Genomic DNA, 18,261 nt, shown 5'->3' on the forward strand with positions numbered 1-18,261 from the left:
TGTTTTAGATAGATTAGATAGTACTTTATTTATTCCTTCAGGAGAGTTCCTTCAGGAAAAAATAAACATTTTCCGTACAATCCCATTCAAGATCATACAAACATTACAGGGAGACAGAACAGGATCGCTGACGGGTCTGCCGGCTTCCAGCGCCCCTTACAAAAAAGGTGAGATACAGGTAAACAAGGGGGGAATGGGAGAAAAAAATAGAAGATTAAAATAAAATAACAAAAAATTATATCTAAGACTGGGCCCTGGAGAGGGTGTCCAGACTGAGGCCAAGGGAAAAAAAAAAAACAACTCATAGCCATAGTACACATCCCTCTCACATGTGTGTAAGAGGGAAACATCAAAGAACACAAAGGACATGAAAGACATTAAAGCAGCGGATACAAGCAGACACTTCTACATACATACATGAATAAAAAGTAAAGGAAACATATACACTGTGGTGGCCTCTGCGGTGTTCCACGCCATCGTCTGTTGGGGTGAAGGGAGCATGGCCAGAGACGGGAGCAGACCCAACAAAGCAACCAAGAGAGCCGCCAACCAACTCTCGGCCAATGTCCAGTCCGCATGGATGAGTGAGGATGTGTGCAAGGAGACTGAGGTGTCCGACACCGGCTCATTCAGCCAAGACACTGTAAAGCTTGTCCGTCCCGGCACTCAGAGCTAGCTCCGCAGTCCTGTCTCTTCATCCGCATCTCCTCCTGTCCTTCCAAACTGACTCCGGTGTGGCAGAGACCCAGCAGCTGGTCTCCATGGCCAAAAGGCTCCCGGGAGGCAGATCCAGAAGTCCACAAAAAAAGCACCGCAAAGGTCACGAAAGTGACACCCCTTGTCACACAGTCCCAAAGGGTCCCGGACCAAAAGGCAAAAAAATATAATAACACGTGAAAAGAAGAGAGAAACACAAAAGGATGACACAAGAGCACAGAGATCCTGCCAACAGCAGCCACTACAGCAGCGCCATCTTGGGAAAAAAAATATTGAAGTGTTGCATATTTTTATTTTTAATTGTTAATGATCCCATAGATTATCACCTTTATATGATATACATATGTACTGGTTCACATCTGAAACATCTTCTGGACCACTTCAGGAAGCATATTATTATTTACTTTATACATCATTTGAACAGTTGTCTTTTATACAATTTTAAAATGTGTGACTTTATGAATTATTTGTTGGGTCTCTATAATCCATTTTATTAATTATCTTTTTTACTCTCTTTTGTAATATGATGATTGTGCTGTGATTGTTTTATATGTATGTCCCCAGACCTTTATGCAATGTGAAAGTGAAAGAAAATGACTAAATTGTCTGTGGAAGGATGGTTTTGTTTTTAGAAATTACATTTTGGATTTTTTTTAAAATCCCATTTTTGTGTTTTAAACATTTGTTACTTTTTCAGTTGTTTTTTTTTAACATCCCAAAAACAATATCAATATCAATCAAATTTCGGAGTGTAAGGCAAAATCCAATAGTGAACATTTACTTTGCATACATTCATAAAATAAACTGTTTATTTTGTTTCCCTATCACAGAACGAACAGGTATTGTCTTCAGTTGCAAAACAACATCCTAAAAAATATTTTAAGTGGTCTATTCCGTTTTTTTTCTTAAATGAACTCTTTTGCTTTTGGAAGAATGGAAACTTTCAAGTTATGATTTTTTTTTGTTCCACAGAAAATACAGTAAATAAGAAAAAGTAAAGAAGTAAAAACGATGATATGCTGTAATTAGAATCATTTGAAGGAAAGCCTTTCCAAAGGGGCGCACTTCCGTATGTGCGGTGACAGGTGCTTGAGGCGGAACAATTGTTCTACAATCCTATCAGCAATGAAAGGCAGTTTTGTTTCCTTCAGGCCGAGTGTATGCCTTCCATCAATGTTCACTGTGCTCCCCATAAGCTGTGGCTTGCTATTGAGAAGAAGTCAATAGTGCATATTCTACCTGTTTTGCTGGCTGTGTAACTATATAAGATCATAGAAAACACAATCTGAATAAAAAAAATCATTTTAGAGGTTTAACTTGTGTAGTGTTTGAGTTTTAATGCATGTAATATTTATTCCGTTTGTGTAAAAGTTCAACATTTAGGATGATTTTGAAGATTTTCAACATCTTGCCATCTCCAGGTATTGCATACATCACAATGATTTGTGTGTCTCATGAAAAACAATATTTTTTGATGATGATCATGTTCCACGGATTCCACTCCAGTGTTGAGTTTTGGGGACTGAAAAAAAGAATAAAATTGTGTCATTTAAAATCATCTGCCGAGTAATATAACTGTTAATTGGTACTGTTTAGTAAACAAATAACTGTCAATTGATATAACCTATTAGTAGATAATCCATGACACTTAGAACATTTGTGATGACAGGATAACAATGATGTAATGTACCTTTCATGATTATTTGTACACAACATTATTGTAGAATGTAACAATATGTTTCAACAATGTTTATTTCAACGACGGCGTGGCGCAGTGGGAGAGTTGCCGTGCGCAACCTGAGGGGCCCTGGTTCAAATCCCACCTAGTACCAACCTCGTCACGTCAGTTGTGTCCTGAGCAAGACACTTCACCCTTGCTCCTGATGGGTGCTGGTTGGCGCCTTGCATGGCAGCTCCCTCCATCAGTGTGTGAATGTGTGTGTGAATGGGTAAATGTGGAAGTAGTGTCAAAGCGCTTTGAGTACCTTGAAGGTAGAAAAGCGCTATACAAGTACAACCCATTTATCATTTATTTACAGTCCATGTCTGGTTTTAACATACCTGCTAAAGTAAAGTAAAGTTAAAGTACCAATGACTGTCACACACACACTAGATGTGGCGAAATTATTCTCTGCATTTGACCCATCACTCTTGATCACCCCCTGGGAGGTGAGGGGAGCAGTGGGCAGCAGCGGTGCCGCGCCCGGGAATCATTTTTGGTGATTTAACCCCCAATTCCAACCCTTAATGCTGAGTGCCAAGCAGGGAGGTAATGGCTCCCATTTTTATAGTCTTTGGTATGACTTGGCCGGGGTTTGAACTCACGACCTACCCATCTCAGGGCGAACACTCTAACCTCTAGGCCACTGAGTAGCCACACTGTTGTAACACGTGCTGAATGTGGCTTGGTATTGTCTTGCTGAAATAAGCAGGGGGCGTCCATGAAAAAGACGGCGCTTAAATGGCAGTATATGTTCTGAAACCTGTATGTACCGTTCAATATTAATGGTGCCTTCACAGATGTGTAAGTTACCCATGTCTTTGGCACTAATGCACCCCCATACCTTCACAGATGCTGGCTTTTCAACTTTGCTTCGATAACAGTCTGGATGGTTCGCTTCCCTTTTGGTCCGGATGACACGATGTTGAATATTTCCGAAAACAATTTGAAATGTGGACTTATCACACCACAGAACACTTTTCCACTCTGCATCAGTCCATCTTAGATGATCTCAGGCCCAGAGAAGCCGGTGGCATTTCTGGATGTTGTTGATAAATGGCTTTCGCTTTGCATAATAGAGCTTTAACTTGCACTTACAGATGTAGCGACAAACTGTGTTTAGTGACAGTGGTTTTCTGAAGTGTTCCTGAGCCCATATGGTGATATCCTTTAGAGATTAATGTCGGTTTTTGATACAGTGCCGTCTGAGGGATCGAAGGTCACGGTCATTCAATGTTGGTTTCCGGCCATGCTGCTTACGTGGAGTGATTTCTCCAGATTCTCTGAATCTTTTGATGATATTATGGAGCGTAGATGTTGAAATCCCTAAATTTCTTGCAATTGCACTTAGAGTAAGGTTGTTCTTAAACTGTTTGACTATTTGCTCACGCAGTTGTGGACAAAGGGGTGTACCTCGCCCCATCCTTTCTTGTGAAAGACTGAGCATTTTTTGGGAAGCTGTTTTTATACCCAATCATGACACCCACCTGTTCCCAATTAACTTGCACACCTGTGGGATGTTCCAAATAAGTGTTTGATAGACAGAGAGACAGACAGACAGACATACAGATAGATAGATAGATAGATAGATAGATAGATAGATAGATAGATAGATAGATAGATAGATAGATAGATAGATAGATAGATAGTACTTTATTTATTCGCTAGTTAGCTTAGCTTGTTAGCTGCTAACAGAAGACACAGAAGTTATCAACACATCGCTAAGTAGAGATCAAGTGTGAGAGTAAAGTGTTGTGTTTGTGTGAAAATGTGTGAAAGAATGATAGCAAAGTATGAGGAGGAACTTTGTCCAACAAAAGAGGAGAAGGAGCGACAACATCAACTACTGGACGCTGTTTTCAAAAAACATCAAGTTGTGTTACACAGAACAGGTTTGTTGACTTCTTACTCTCACATCTTCACTAACTTTATATGTAATTTTTAACACTTTTCTGCAATTATTGTGTATAAGAAGTTGTGTTGTCTTGTGAGGATGATGCATTCCGTCTGCTACTTGCAACGTGGTCTTGCAACCACGTGGTTGTCTGTGTTCTGTGGAATGTAACTACTAAAGATGAGTTACATATCCCAGTCCATTTGTACTACAAACTGTCAGTGGTGGAACAAGTCAGAGTTGGGCTGTGGACGAGCTCCATGACATGGCCCCCTAAACCCAAATAATAAAGCTAATTCTACCATCATTTTATAACACACAATCATCTCTGGGTTTACTACAAACAATCTCTAACCAGGTTTTAAAAAGTTTGTCAGCCATTTTTGCTAAAATTTGCATTTCCTGATATTTACTTATTTTCTCACTTTCACCACAGCATCAGCCCGTTCGCAGGATGTAGAACAATTATCAAAGGTCAAGACAAGTGTTGCCTTAACGGAGGGTTCATATTTTAGAGCACCAAGGCAAATGCTATTTTATTTCCAGTTTGTTAATTGAATGCAGAATGGTTCACATTTATTTGTGCATTAAATCTTTAGACAATTTTGACCCGTACTTTGGGTCAAAGCATAATAATTGTGTAAATGCATCAATAAGTTCATTATACTTGTTTAAGGTGCTTTTTTTTTTTTTAAACCTTTATTTTGTTAACACAGTCAAACCTATTATTGTGAAGGGGGAAGTGTGCTGCTGTTCTCAGAAAGATGTGTGGAGGTGAAAGTTGCAACTATTGTCCTGTTTTTACATTACTCCAACATTGATGATGTCGTTCACAACAACACAAGCAGATGAGATGTGTTGTGGGTGTATGGATTTTCCTTGCCATCTTTAGCTTTGTAGTTTAGTCGCTATTTTGAATGACAGCGTGTTTAAAGGATGAATGAGTGATCCAGAACACATTTTTCATCCATCTGTCTTCTTCCGCTTAGCCGAGGTCTGGTCTTGGGGGCAGCAGCCTAAGCAGGGAAGCCCAGACTTCTCTCTTCCCAGCCACTTCATCCAACTCCTCCCGGGGGATCCCAAGGCGTTCCCGGGCCAGCCGGGAGACATAGTCTACCCAACGTGTCCTGGGTCTTCCCCGTGACATCCTACCGGTCGGACGTGCCCTAAACACCTCCCGAGGGAGGCGTTCGGGTGACATCCTGACCAGATGCCCGAACCACCTCATCTGGCTCCTCTCCATGTGGAGGAGCAGCGGCTTTACTTTGAGTTCCTCCTGGATGACAGAGCTTCTCACCCTTTCTCTAAGGGAGAGCCCCGCCACTCGGTGGAAGAAACTAATTTGAGCCGCTTGTACCCGAGATCTTGTCCTTTCGGTCATAACCCAAAGCTCATGACCATAAGTAAGGATGGACCTTTGAGCGACCGATAAAGAGAGCTTTGCCTTCCGGCTCAGCTCCTTCTTCATCACAACGGATCGATACAGCGTCTGCATTACTGAAAACGCCGCACCGATCCGCTTGTCGATCTCACGATCCACTCTTCCCTCACTCGTGGACAAGACTCCTAGGTACTTGAACTCCTCCACTTGGGGAAAGATCTCCTCCCCAACCCCGAGATGGCGCTCCACCCTTTTCCGGACGAGAACCATGGACTTGGAGGTGCTGATTCTCATTCCGGTCGCTTCACCCTCTGCTGCAAACCGATCCAGTGAAAGCTGAAGATCTTGGCCAGATGAAGCCATCAGGACCACATCATCTGCAAAAAGCAGAGACCTAATCCTGCAGCCACCAAACCAGATCCCCTCAACGCCCTGACTGCGCCTACAAATTCTATCCATAAAACAGAATCGGTAACCAAGGGCAGTCTTGGCGGAGTCCAACCCTCACTGGAAACGTGTCCGACTTACTGCCGGCAATGCGGACCAAGCTCTGACACTGATCATACAGGGAGCGGACCGCCACAATCAGACAGTCCCATACCCCATACTCTCTGAGCACTCCCCACAGGACTTCCCGAGGGACACGGTCGAATGCCCTCTCCAAGTCCACAAAACACATGTAGACTGGTTGGGCAAACTCCCATGTACCCACAAGGACCCTGCCCAGAGTATAGAGCTGGTCCACAGTTCCACGACCAGGACTAAAACCACACTGTTCCTCCTGAATCCAAGGTTCGACTATCTGGCTTAGGCTCCTCTCCAGTACACCGGAATAGACTTTACCGGCAAGGCATTATTTTCCCGAACAAATGTTGCTTCTTCTAAGAATGACAACATTGCTCTTACATTGATGTCAATTTCCCTGATATTGTGCAATGAAAAGCAGATTTTGTTATATTAGCCAGTTCTGTGACACCGGAAGTCATTGTTGAAATAATCCATCCATCCATTTCCTACCGCTTATTCCCTTTTGGGGTCGCGAGGGGCGCTGGCGCCTATCTCAGCTACAATCGGGCGGAAGGCGGCATACACCCTGGAAAGTCGTTACATCATCGCAGATTGTTGAAATAATATGCCTTTTTTTGTTGAGTTAAGTGATTATTGATTGGATTATTACTTTGGGAAGGTCAGAGAAGAAGAGTTGTAAGAATTTTCTCATAAGTCACCTGCTAATGTTAGCCAAGTTAGCTGCTCATGTGTGTTGGAGTGGAGACGGCTGAGGGGAGTCGTGTATGAAACAAGCTCAGCTTCCTCATGAACATGACATGATGATGTCACATAAGGACTACACGCCTACACTCACAAAAGAATGGCAACGTTTGGGCCCCCAGACCCGCTTTATTTGTGCCGTATCAAGGCAGCACTTTTTTACGCTTTCAGACCAAACGAACAAAAGAAGACCTTTTGTATGCAGTTTGAGAGCCGCAGCCGGAGAAAATAAACACACAGTGTATCCATGACTGCAAAGTTCATTGACCGTTTGTTTGATTGACTGACTAATGTTTTAATACCTCCGTTTTAATACCTCTCACACAAACATGCATGTGGGGGAGTTTTCTGTGTCTACGTACCTTCCACACATGCGTACACCCACCGGAGTGACATTTGTCCAAGTTGCACCATCCCCACATTTTTCAACCTATTCAAACCATTCCAACATCAACACATTCCACTCATCCTGGACATTCAAACTAACACTTTCCCAAGTTCCAAACCAAATTCCGGTTTTCCTGGAAATTTAAACTCTTCAACATTTAAGCCATTCCAACATTCAAACTATTCTTACATTCATACTACATTCTGTCAGCATTTCAGTTCAATTTCAGCATAGGAGCATTCACACACAATTCCTTGAACAATTGCCTCATCTACTTATTATTATTATTATTATTATTATTATTATTATTATTATTATTATTAAATGTAGCTTACCATATTGCTGAAAATGTTAACTTCCCCTTGGGGATTAAATAAAGTACCGTATTTCCTTGAATTTCCGTCGGGGTGATAATTAATTTAAAACCTCTTCTCACACCGTCGTTTACCAAAGGCATGCGGTAAAGGCAAGCATGCGCTAATTATTTTAAAACCTCTTCTCACTCCGGCATTTACAGAAGGCATGCGGTGAAACTAGTCCTGCGCTTAAAAATTTGAGTGTGATGTAAGGATGCCATCATGAAAATCACATTTAATAAAAAAAACGTTATTATGGTCTTACCTTTACCTATAAATGAAATCCATGTGCAGTTCCTTCTGATCAAAAGCATCGATAACTTGTTTATAGAAGTCTTCCTTTCTTCAGTTTTAAAAATTTCTCTGTCTCGATGGAGATTTTCCTTTATTACCTCCTGCTTCGATTGAAAGTCCAGTTTAGAAAACTGTTTTATTTTAGATATGTAATCCTCCATGTTAAAAGTGCAAGCGAGAGGAAAAAATAAACACACGCTGCTCACTATTGCTGCTTGTTGTCACTTCTTCTGCAGCCGAGTAGTCGCAAGAAGGATCAGTAGCGCCCTCTACCACCAGGAGGCGAGAGTCATTTAATGACTCATATTTGACACACGCCGCTACGGTATATTAATAAAACATAGCTGCTTACTGTTCTTTTTAGCATCTTCAACAGCTTGGACCTTAAATCCTACTGAATAGCTCTTAATCTTCTTCCCTTTATGCGATTTCAAATTATTGAAATCAGCCTCCTCCATTTTGAAAATGATGACAGGTGATGTGTCACTCGTGACGTGACGAGTTTGACCCGGCGGAAATTCTAGGCATATGCTAATTATTTGGCGAAACGAGTTTGACTCGGGGTTCATCCTGAGCCGGCGGTAATGCTAAGCACGCGCTAAATAGTTTGCGAAACAAGTTTGACCCGGCAATAATTCTAGGCAGGCGCATACTATATACCCGTGAACTGATTTTGATTGAATGTGTGGACTGCAAGAATGATGCCTTCTCAGTTCTCACTCTCACAATTTGAGTGTCTAGAAATGCAGTAAATTAATATAATCCATTATTAATAATGTAAACAAGTTATCTTTTGAAGGTGTAGTCAGTAATCTGATTACTTCTTCCCAGTTTAACTGTGGTGACACTATCTAAATGAAAGTAAAACAGATGTCATCTTTCTTGGCCAACATGTTGACTGTGCTCATGCTTCTTTTATGACAGACATGTCTCTAAAGATGAATGTGAAACTCACAGTAAATATTGTCCACCAGCAGGGGGAGCTCATCACTAGTACTACTGCGTGGAGGCTGGCATGTGGTACATTATTTCCTGTGTGTGTATGACTTATTCAGAGGGAGAACAGCACACTTTCATGTATGGCGTCTACCATTAAGGATTGCAGGAATGACTTTTAGGATGTTTTTATATGAATAAGGTGGATTGGACGTTGGCCTGGGAAGGCATTCCCCTGAAGGTCTTCTTCATGTGTCAGCTGGAAGTACCCTGACTGCTGTGAGGGGAAACTGATGAGATTGTGAGATCATATGTTGGTGCAGGACAATGTCTCATGTGACTGAGTAAAGCTGGACTTTTCTGAAGAATGTTTGTTTTCTCCTGTCCCGCAGACATCGATGAAGAACATCTTCCTCATGAGCAGGAGGAGGAACCACAGTCCCCCCACATACACGAGGAAGAAAAGGTACCACAGTCCCAACACATCAAAGAAGGAGGAGAGGAGTCGAAGCCCACCCACATTAAAGAGGAAGACGAGACGCCACAGACCCATAATGTTAAACTGACCCTTCACATTAAAGGGCAAGCGGAGGACCCACTGATCTTACACATCAAAAAGGAAGAGGATGATCCACTGACCCCTCACTTTAAGTAGCAAGAGAACCCACTGAACCCTCACATTAAAGAGGAAGAGGAGGACCAAGAGGCGCCGCACATTAGAGAGGAAGAGGAGGAAGAGGGCATCAGTCAGCCTAAATGGTTGGAGGAGTTCCCAGTGACTGGTGTCCCTGTGAAGAGTGAAGATGATGAGGTGAAAGGTGAAAGTGAGGAGAGGGGAGGGGGGGAGCCTCCAAGCAGCAGCTCAACACAACACATGACAACAGAAGCTGATGGAGACCACTGTGGAGGATCACAAGCAGACAAGCTCTTAGCTCCACTATCAGATAGTGAGGACACAACGTCACACTCTCCTGACACGGATGATGAAGACTCTAAAGATGATAAGACATGTCACACTGACAACATTCACTTCACATGTTCTCACTGTCACAAAACCTTTAAATACTATAGTCTTCTGAAAAGACACATGAGAACACACACTGGAGAAAAACCTTTTTCTTGTTCACTCTGTAGTAAAGGTTTTACACAAAGTATCCATTTGAAAAGACACATGAGAACACACACTGGTGAAAAACATTTTTCCTGTTTAATCTGTGGTAAAGGTTTTACAGAAAGTCAGAGTTTGAAAGTACACATGAGAACACACACTGGTGAAAAACCTTTTGTCTGTTCAATCTGTGGTAAAGGTTTTACCAGCAGTCAATGTTTGAAAAGACACACAATAACACACACTGGTGAAAAACCTTTTCCCTGTTCAATTTGTGGTAAAAGTTTTATAGAAAGTCAGAATTTGAAAAGACACATGAGAAGACACACTGGTGAAAAACCGTTTTCCTGTTCAACCTGTGGTAAAGGTTTTACACAAAGTCACGATGTGAAAGTACACATGAGAACACACACTGGTGAAAAACCTGTTTCTTGTTCAACCTGTGGTAAAGGTTTTACTGCAAGTCAGAATATGAAAAGACACATGAGAACACACACTGGTGAAAAATCACATACCTGTTCAATCTGCAACAGAAGCTTTGGTGACCGATCAACCCTTGTAAGACACATGAGAAGACACCCTGGAGAGAAAGTGTTGAGTTGCAGTGTGTGTGGTGAAAGATTGTCTTCTAAGTAGCAGTGTAAGAAACACAAGTGTGCTGGTGAGAACAGCAGCAGCAAATGAAACTGCAGGATTTGAAATAAACTGTCCAGACTTTCATTTTGACTTTCTAACAACATCAGCACATATAACATGTGTGACATTGTTGTTTGTCTAACAATATTTTTTATATGATTCTACATTTATAGATTAGATATTTTATATTAGTGCTTTTTTCAGTCAAGCACATGCATTAATATGCAATATTGTGTACTTTTATTAAAAAATGGACAGAACAATTTAAGTAAAAAGGTGGGAGTAAACAGTATGGGAAATATTTTACATGCAATAAACATTTTATGTGTGTGTGTATATATATCTATATATGTATTCTGTATAGTCAACATATAATTTTAGACTTATTCATATGAAATATGAAAGTATTACATATTTGTACTTGTAATTGTTAATAATCCCATAGATTATCACCTTTATATGATATACATATGTACTGGTTCACATCTGAAACATCTTCTGGACCACTTCAGGGAGCATATTATTATTTACTTTATACATCATTTGAACAATACAATTTTAAAATGTGTGACTTTTTGAATCATCTGTTGGGTCTCTTTAATCTATTTTATTCATTATATTTTTTACTCTGTATTATGATGATTGTGTTGTGATTGTTATATATGTATGTCCCCAGACCTTTATGCAATATAAAAGTGAGAGAAAATGGCATATTTATTTGTGGAAGGATGGCTAAGTTTTTACATTTGTGGATATATTAAATAAATCAAGTATTGTGTTTTAAATATTTTTTAGGTTTTTTGTTTTATTTTAACATCCCCAAAACATCAATATCAGTCAAAGTTTGGAGTGTCAGACAAAAACCAATATTGTACATCATCCCACTTTGCATACATTCATAAAATAAACTGTTTATTTTGTTTCCCTATCACAAAAACGAACAAGTGTTGTCTTCAATTGCAAAAGAACATTGTAAAAATAATTTCAAGTGGTTAATTCCGTTTTTTTTTTTCTTAAATTAACTCCTTTGCCTTAGGAAGCATGCAAACTTTCAAGTTATGAGTATTTTTTGTTCCAGAGAAAATACAGTAAAACAGAAATAGTAAATAATTTAAAAAGATAATATGCAGCAAGTAGAATATTTTTAAAGAAAAAGCCTTTATCAATTTTGTAATATTTTTTTATTCGCAGGTCGTACATAATAAAATCTTCAAATATTAAAATATTTTTTATCAGTCAATAAGTGCATCAGTGACCAAATGCCTTTTTCAAACCATTGCTGTACAAAGATGGATTTGTTTCTCATTTTAATATAAGAACAATTCCATAGTGGAGTATTGTGTGTGATGAAGTTGTGTTTGTAAATTAGTTTCCAGTACAACAACACTTGCTGGTAGGGATGGGTACTGTTCACTTCTAATTCCATGTTTTATGTGTTATATATGTCAATATATTGTGTGTTTGTATTTTGCCAACATGGTAGAATCACATGATAGGCAGGTTGTATCATGTTTTTCTGTCACCTGTCATGGCACACACACTGTCTGCTGTGGGAACACCAAGAGGCTCCATTGTGAGCCAAGCAGGACACGCCCCCATGCTCGTTGCGCAGACACAGCAGGTGGCAATCTACCAACGACACACCTGGGACTAATGAGAGGCGACAGAATAAAGAGCTTCGTCGCTGACTGCTTCTCGTGGGAACGTAGCCCTGGTTACAGTAAGTTCTCGCGTCTCTGGCTCCCCTCTTGTGCTTTCTCTCTTGTCTGTTGTTGCCTTCCTTGTGCCTGGCCCTGATTTTGTCCTTTTGTCTTCTCCTGTTCCCACAGCCTTCGTGCCTCAGTCGTTGCCTTGCACTTCTACCCGGATTCTGATTGCCTCCCTTGATTCTCGACCCCACACCCGGATTTGGACCTCGGACGCTTCTCTCCTGCCCCACGGACCTTGCTTGGATCACGAACCCTTTGGGATCTTCCTCTCTGGACTTGGACGCTGCCACAACCAACACACACCTTCAACAAACCCACGGTAATTCACATTGTGTTAAAGGGGAACATTATCACAATTTCAAAAGGGTTAAAAACAATAAAAATCAGTTCTCAGTGGCTTGTTTTTTTCAAAATTTTACCGGTCCCGGAATATCCCTAAAAAAAAGCTTCAAAGTGCCTTTTTTTCGCTCCTTGCCTTGACACTGTTCATTTTCCTGTGACGTCATACAGTGCTGCCAATACAAACAAACCATGACGAATATCACAGCAAGATATAGCGACATTAGCTTGGATTCAGACTCTGATTTCAGCGGCTTACGCGATTCAACAGATTACGCATGTATTGAAACAGATGGTTGGAGTATAAAAGTATTGAGATAAAAACTGAAGCTATTGAGCGAATAGCTATTGACACTACTCATAACCTTAGCATGGCCGAATAGCTGCGTTAGCATTGCCGGTAAAATGTGCGGACCAAACTATCAGGACTTTCCCATCTTGTGACACTCGAGCAACTTAAATCCGTCAATTGGTAAGTGTTTTTTTCGCATTAAATGTGGGTGGAAGGAAACGTAATATTGTTGCAAATGCATCTGCAGATTATCCATACATCTCTGTGCCATGTCTGATTTAGCACCGCCGGTAAATAGCATGTTAGCATTGATTAGCATTGATTAGCATAGCATGTTAGCATCGATTAGCTGGCAGTCACGCTGCGACCAAATATGTCTGATTAGCACATAAGTAAACAACATCAACAAAACTCACCTTTGTGATTTCGTTGACTTTATCTTTGCAAATGCATCTGCAGGTTATCCATACATCTCTGTGCCATGTCTCCCTTAGCATCGCCGGTAAAATGTGCAGACACTCCGGCACATTCAATGGGGGTCTGGCAGCAGATTTCTTGCCACTTTCGCATCTTCGGGCCAGTGGTGCAACTTGAATCCCTCCCTGTTAGTGTTGTTACACCCTCCAACAACACACCGACGAGGTATGATGTCTCCAAGGTTCCAAAAAATTGTCAAAAAAACGGAAAATAACAGAGCTGAGACCCAATGTTTGCAATGTGTTGAAAATTAAAATGGCGGCTTTATTACCTCGGCGATGTTAAGTTCACCACAGAGCGACGTCCCACCTCAGTAGAAGCATTTAAGTCTCACCTTAAAACTCATTTGTATACTCTAGCCTTTAAATAGACTCCCTTTTTAGACCAGTTGATCTGCTGTTTCTTTTATTTTTCTTCTATGTCCCACTCTCCCCTGTGGAGGGAGTCCGGTCCGATCCGGTGGCCATGTACTGCTTGCCTGTGTATCGGCTGGGGACATCTCTGCGCTGCTGATCCGCCTCCGCTTGGGATGGTTTCCTGCTGGCTCCGCTGTGAACGGGACTCTCGCTGCTCTGTTGGATCCGCTTTGGACTGGACTCTCGCGACTGTGTTGTATCCATTGTGGATTGAACTTTCACTGTATCATGTTAGACCCGCTCGACATCCATTGCTTTCCTCCTCTCTAAGGTTCTCATAGTCATCATTGTCACCGACGTCCCACTGGGTCATTATTGTCACCGATGTCCCACTGGGTGTGAGTTTTCCTTGCCCTTATGTGGGCCTACCGAGGATGTCGTGGTGGTTTGTGCAGCCCTTTGAGACACTAGTGATTTAGGGCTATATAAGTAAACATTGATTGATTGATTGATAAACAGAAAGGCGTTTAATTGGCCAAAATTCACCCATTTAGAGTTCGGAAACCGGTTAAAAAAATGTATGGTCTTTTTTTTCTGCACCATCAAGGTATATATTGACACTTACATAAGTCTGGTGATAATGTTCCCCTTTAATTTCCACACATAGTCTAACATCCACACACATAGTTGCATACACACTCCACGTATTCATTAAAGACTCAATAAACCCATTGAGCTATACCTCCTGTTGTTGTGCGGTCTCCTTCCCCCTTGTCGATACATAACATCACCTTGAGGAAATGGCATAAAGAGGAAGATGACAATATAATGTCACTTGGACAATGATGTACAGAACAGAGGAGATTTAGTTCATTTTTATTTTTGCTTTTAGGTGAATATTTTTTTTTTATTATTTCACAAAACTTCTCCATTACCCAGCTCTGGATTTCTGGTAGCTGGTTAAAAAGAGATGGAAGTGGATATATGGAGGGGATGTATGAGGAAGGTATGGAGGTGGATAGGAACAGAGGGGAGAGAGGAAAGAAGCGGAGAGGAGGTCATGAAGGAAAGTAGCGCACTAAAAGAGTAGAAAGGTGGGAAAAGATGATGGTGGATAATTGCAAGATTATATATGAATTGAAGTCAGATGAAGACATGAAGGATATTAGTTTGATGACACTGGTTAATGGTTGAAAGGACATTGGAGAGGTGGAGATGGCCACGTGTTACGATTCATTTGTTGTTTGCTTTTGTGTATTTTCTTATTATGTTTGGACTCCGCCGATCCCATTGTTTGAGCACTTCCTTGTTTGTTTTTGTCACCATGGCTACTTCATTCGCTCCACCTGCTCTTACTTTCGGACGCACACCTGCTTTTGATTGTTGTGTTAGTATTTAAGTCCGCCTGCTACCTGATTTCATTCTGGACGTTTTGCTTGCTCAATGCAACAGTTAGGTTGTTTCCTCCCGAGCCTTTTGTTTGTTCCTCGCTAAGTTTTAGCTTAGCCTCTGCGCGCTCGGCTCGCGCTGCTTTGGACTTTGAACTTAACCCTTGCTAAGATTAGCATTTTACTTCCCCTGCTTTGGCGCACCTTTATTTTACCCTTTTGTCATGTGTTATTTTGGATTTCTATATTAGAACCAGTTCCTACCTTCATCCTGCTTGCTCCGGGTCCTTTGGCATCAAGAGGTGGCCCTCCTCCCACATCCACGATGCGACCACACCGTAACAGAGGGTGTGTGAAGTGTAAATAGTGACAGGTTGTAGAACATGTTTAAATGCAATGTGAATACTAAAGACCTGAAAAGCTCTAGAAAGGCCAGTGCAGTCTCTAAACGTTTTGACTCGAGGGCCACAATTGGATAATATATATATATATATATATATATATATATATATATATATATATATATAATATTCCACAGAACTCAGCAAGTACATTTGGAACCTCAAAGACAATAATGTTGAATATTCAATAACATGGCAAACTCTTGCATCCAGCACACCTTACAACAGTGGTAATAAAAGATGCAACCTATGCTTAAAAGAGACACTGTTTATTATACATCACCCAGACCCGTCATCACTCAACAAGCACAGTAAAATCATCTCAGCATGCCGCCACAGACGGAAACACCTCCTAGGTAACACATGAGCCAATCACCACACCCTACGCCTGCCTGTACCCACCCACTCTGTGCCCTATATAAACCATTGTATGTGAATGCTTCCATTAAAATCTCCTGATGATTGAGGGAACCCCTCATGAAACAGTTCTGTAGAGATGAAGTAGTCTTGTGATTTTTCCCACACCTACATATTGCGCTCTACCACGGTATCGAGCACTATTCTCTGGATAATCCAATCAAGATATATATATATATATATATATATATATATATATATATGTATATGTCCCCACCTTCTACCATTCTAGTCACGTCCGTTGTGTCCTTAAGCAAGACACTTCACCCTTGCTCCTGATGGATCCTGGTTAGCGCCTTGCATGGCAGCTCCTGCCATCAGTGTGTGAATGTGTGTGTGAATGGAGAAATACTATCAAAGCGCTTTGGGCTCCTTAAAAAGAGGTAGAAAAGTGCTATACAAGTACAAACATTTACCATTTATATATATATATATATATATAAATCCCATACATGTGTATATTCATGTATATATACACATATATTGATATACTATACATAATATTAACGGGACGGTGTGGCGTTTCCAGTGAGGGTTGGACTTTGTCACCCATTCTGTTCAAAACTTTCATGGACATAATTTCTAGGCGCAGTCAAGGTGTTGAGGGTATCTGGTTTGGTGGCTGCTGGATTCGGTCTCTGTTTTTTGCAGATGATGTGGTCCCGATGGCTTCATCTGGCCAGGATCTTCAGCTCTCACTGGATCGGTTCACAGCCGAGTGTGAAGCGACTGGGATGGGAATCAGCACCTCCAAATCCGAGTCCATTGTTATCATTCGGAAGAGGGTGGAGTGCCATCTCCAGGTTGGGGAGGAGACCCTGCTCCCAAGTGGAGGAGTTCAAGTACCTCGGAGTCTTGTTCACGGTGTGGCGTCTTCAGTAATGCGGACGTGGTGAAGAAGGAGCTGAACCGGAAGGCAAAGCTCTCAATTTACTGGTCGATCTACGTTCCCATCCTCACCTATAGTCATGAGCTTTGGGTTAGGACCAAAAGGACAAGATCACGGGTAAAAGTGGTCAAAATGAGTTTCCCCCGCCGGGTGGTGGGTCTCTCCCTTAGAGATAGGGTGAGAAGCTCTGCCATCCGGGAGGAGCTCAAAGTAAAGCCGCTGCTCCTCCACATGGAGAGGAGCCAGATGAGGTGGTTCGGGCATCTGCTCAGGATGCCACCCGAAGGTCTCTCTATGGAGGTGTTTTGGGCACATCAAACCGGTACACTTTAAATAAAATAAAAAGTTGAGAAAACACACATTTTCAAGGTAACTTGATGCAACAAGATTTTTGCGTTTTACTATTGTTGACTTAACTAGTTGAGATAAGAGTTATGTCAACTCAGATCTTCTTGTTCACCAAATTATTATATTTACGTCGGACCAACAATAAAGTTCATTCTTCAATTCCATATATTATTACCTTCAACTAACTCATATATTCTTGTTGAACTTTGACTACTGTTCTTGACTTAACTAAGATTTCAAAGTTTAGATAAGAGTTTTACCAACTCGATCTTGTTCACCAAATTATTATATTCACGTCGGACCAACAATAAATTTCATGCTTCAATTCCATGTATTTTCACCTTCAACTAACTCGGAAATTCTTGTTACTTCAGTTACTAAAATTCCTTTACAAGTCAAGTAACATTTATGTAGCGATGATTTTTTTTTTAAATGCTGAATGAATATATAAAATAAAGAGCAGACATCAAAATATATCCAAAACCTTGTTTATTTCTCATTTAGAAACATGTTTAACATAAGGGTTCAATTGGGTGTGTCAGAGACCTTGACACTTTCCCAGCTATTTTCTTTAAAGTGAATAAACCAGCTAAGAAAGTTAAAAGCTAAGAAATAAATGCTTTTACAGCAGCCAGGCAATATAATTGTGTAATGATTTGATGATAGAATTATCATCATAGATAGAGAAAATGTGTTTAGTAAATTAGAAGAGTTGACAAACTTGATCAGCTGACAGTGAATATGCACCTCTTGTCAACTTCACTTAAATATAAAGAAAAAGATATATCTACATTTAAGTGAGATTCACAAAATACCAATATGCTACATAACAAATGGCAGTACCGAGTTCTGGCGGGTTATGTGGCATAATGGCGTTTTGTGAATCTCACTCAATTTTAAATACATTTTGAAAAAAAAATTTTTTCAAAAAATGGTGTATCTCACT

General features: G+C 40.8%; 1 protein-coding gene across 2 annotated transcripts; it reads left to right on the forward strand.

The window, feature by feature from the left end:
* The first annotated feature begins 4,110 nt into the window (after positions 1 to 4,110).
* Positions 4,111 to 11,552, forward strand: LOC133547097 (gastrula zinc finger protein XlCGF57.1-like). 2 transcript variants are annotated; one of them, XM_061892923.1, is made up of 3 exons: positions 4,111 to 4,329; positions 9,348 to 9,606; positions 9,676 to 11,552. In XM_061892923.1, the coding sequence occupies exons 1-3, from the start codon at positions 4,206 to 4,208 to the stop codon at positions 10,697 to 10,699; spliced, it is 1,407 nt and encodes a 468-aa protein (XP_061748907.1). In that variant the 5' UTR covers positions 4,111 to 4,205; the 3' UTR covers positions 10,700 to 11,552. The 2 variants fall into 2 exon arrangements, with proteins under 2 accessions (XP_061748907.1, XP_061748908.1); XM_061892924.1 differs by having other exon boundaries at positions 9,348 to 11,552.
* The last annotated feature ends 6,709 nt before the right edge of the window (positions 11,553 to 18,261 follow it).

The sequence above is a fragment of the Nerophis ophidion genome, unplaced genomic scaffold, assembly GCF_033978795.1.
Source record: "Nerophis ophidion isolate RoL-2023_Sa unplaced genomic scaffold, RoL_Noph_v1.0 HiC_scaffold_61, whole genome shotgun sequence".
In the NCBI taxonomy this organism is placed as follows: Eukaryota; Metazoa; Chordata; class Actinopteri; order Syngnathiformes; family Syngnathidae; genus Nerophis; species Nerophis ophidion.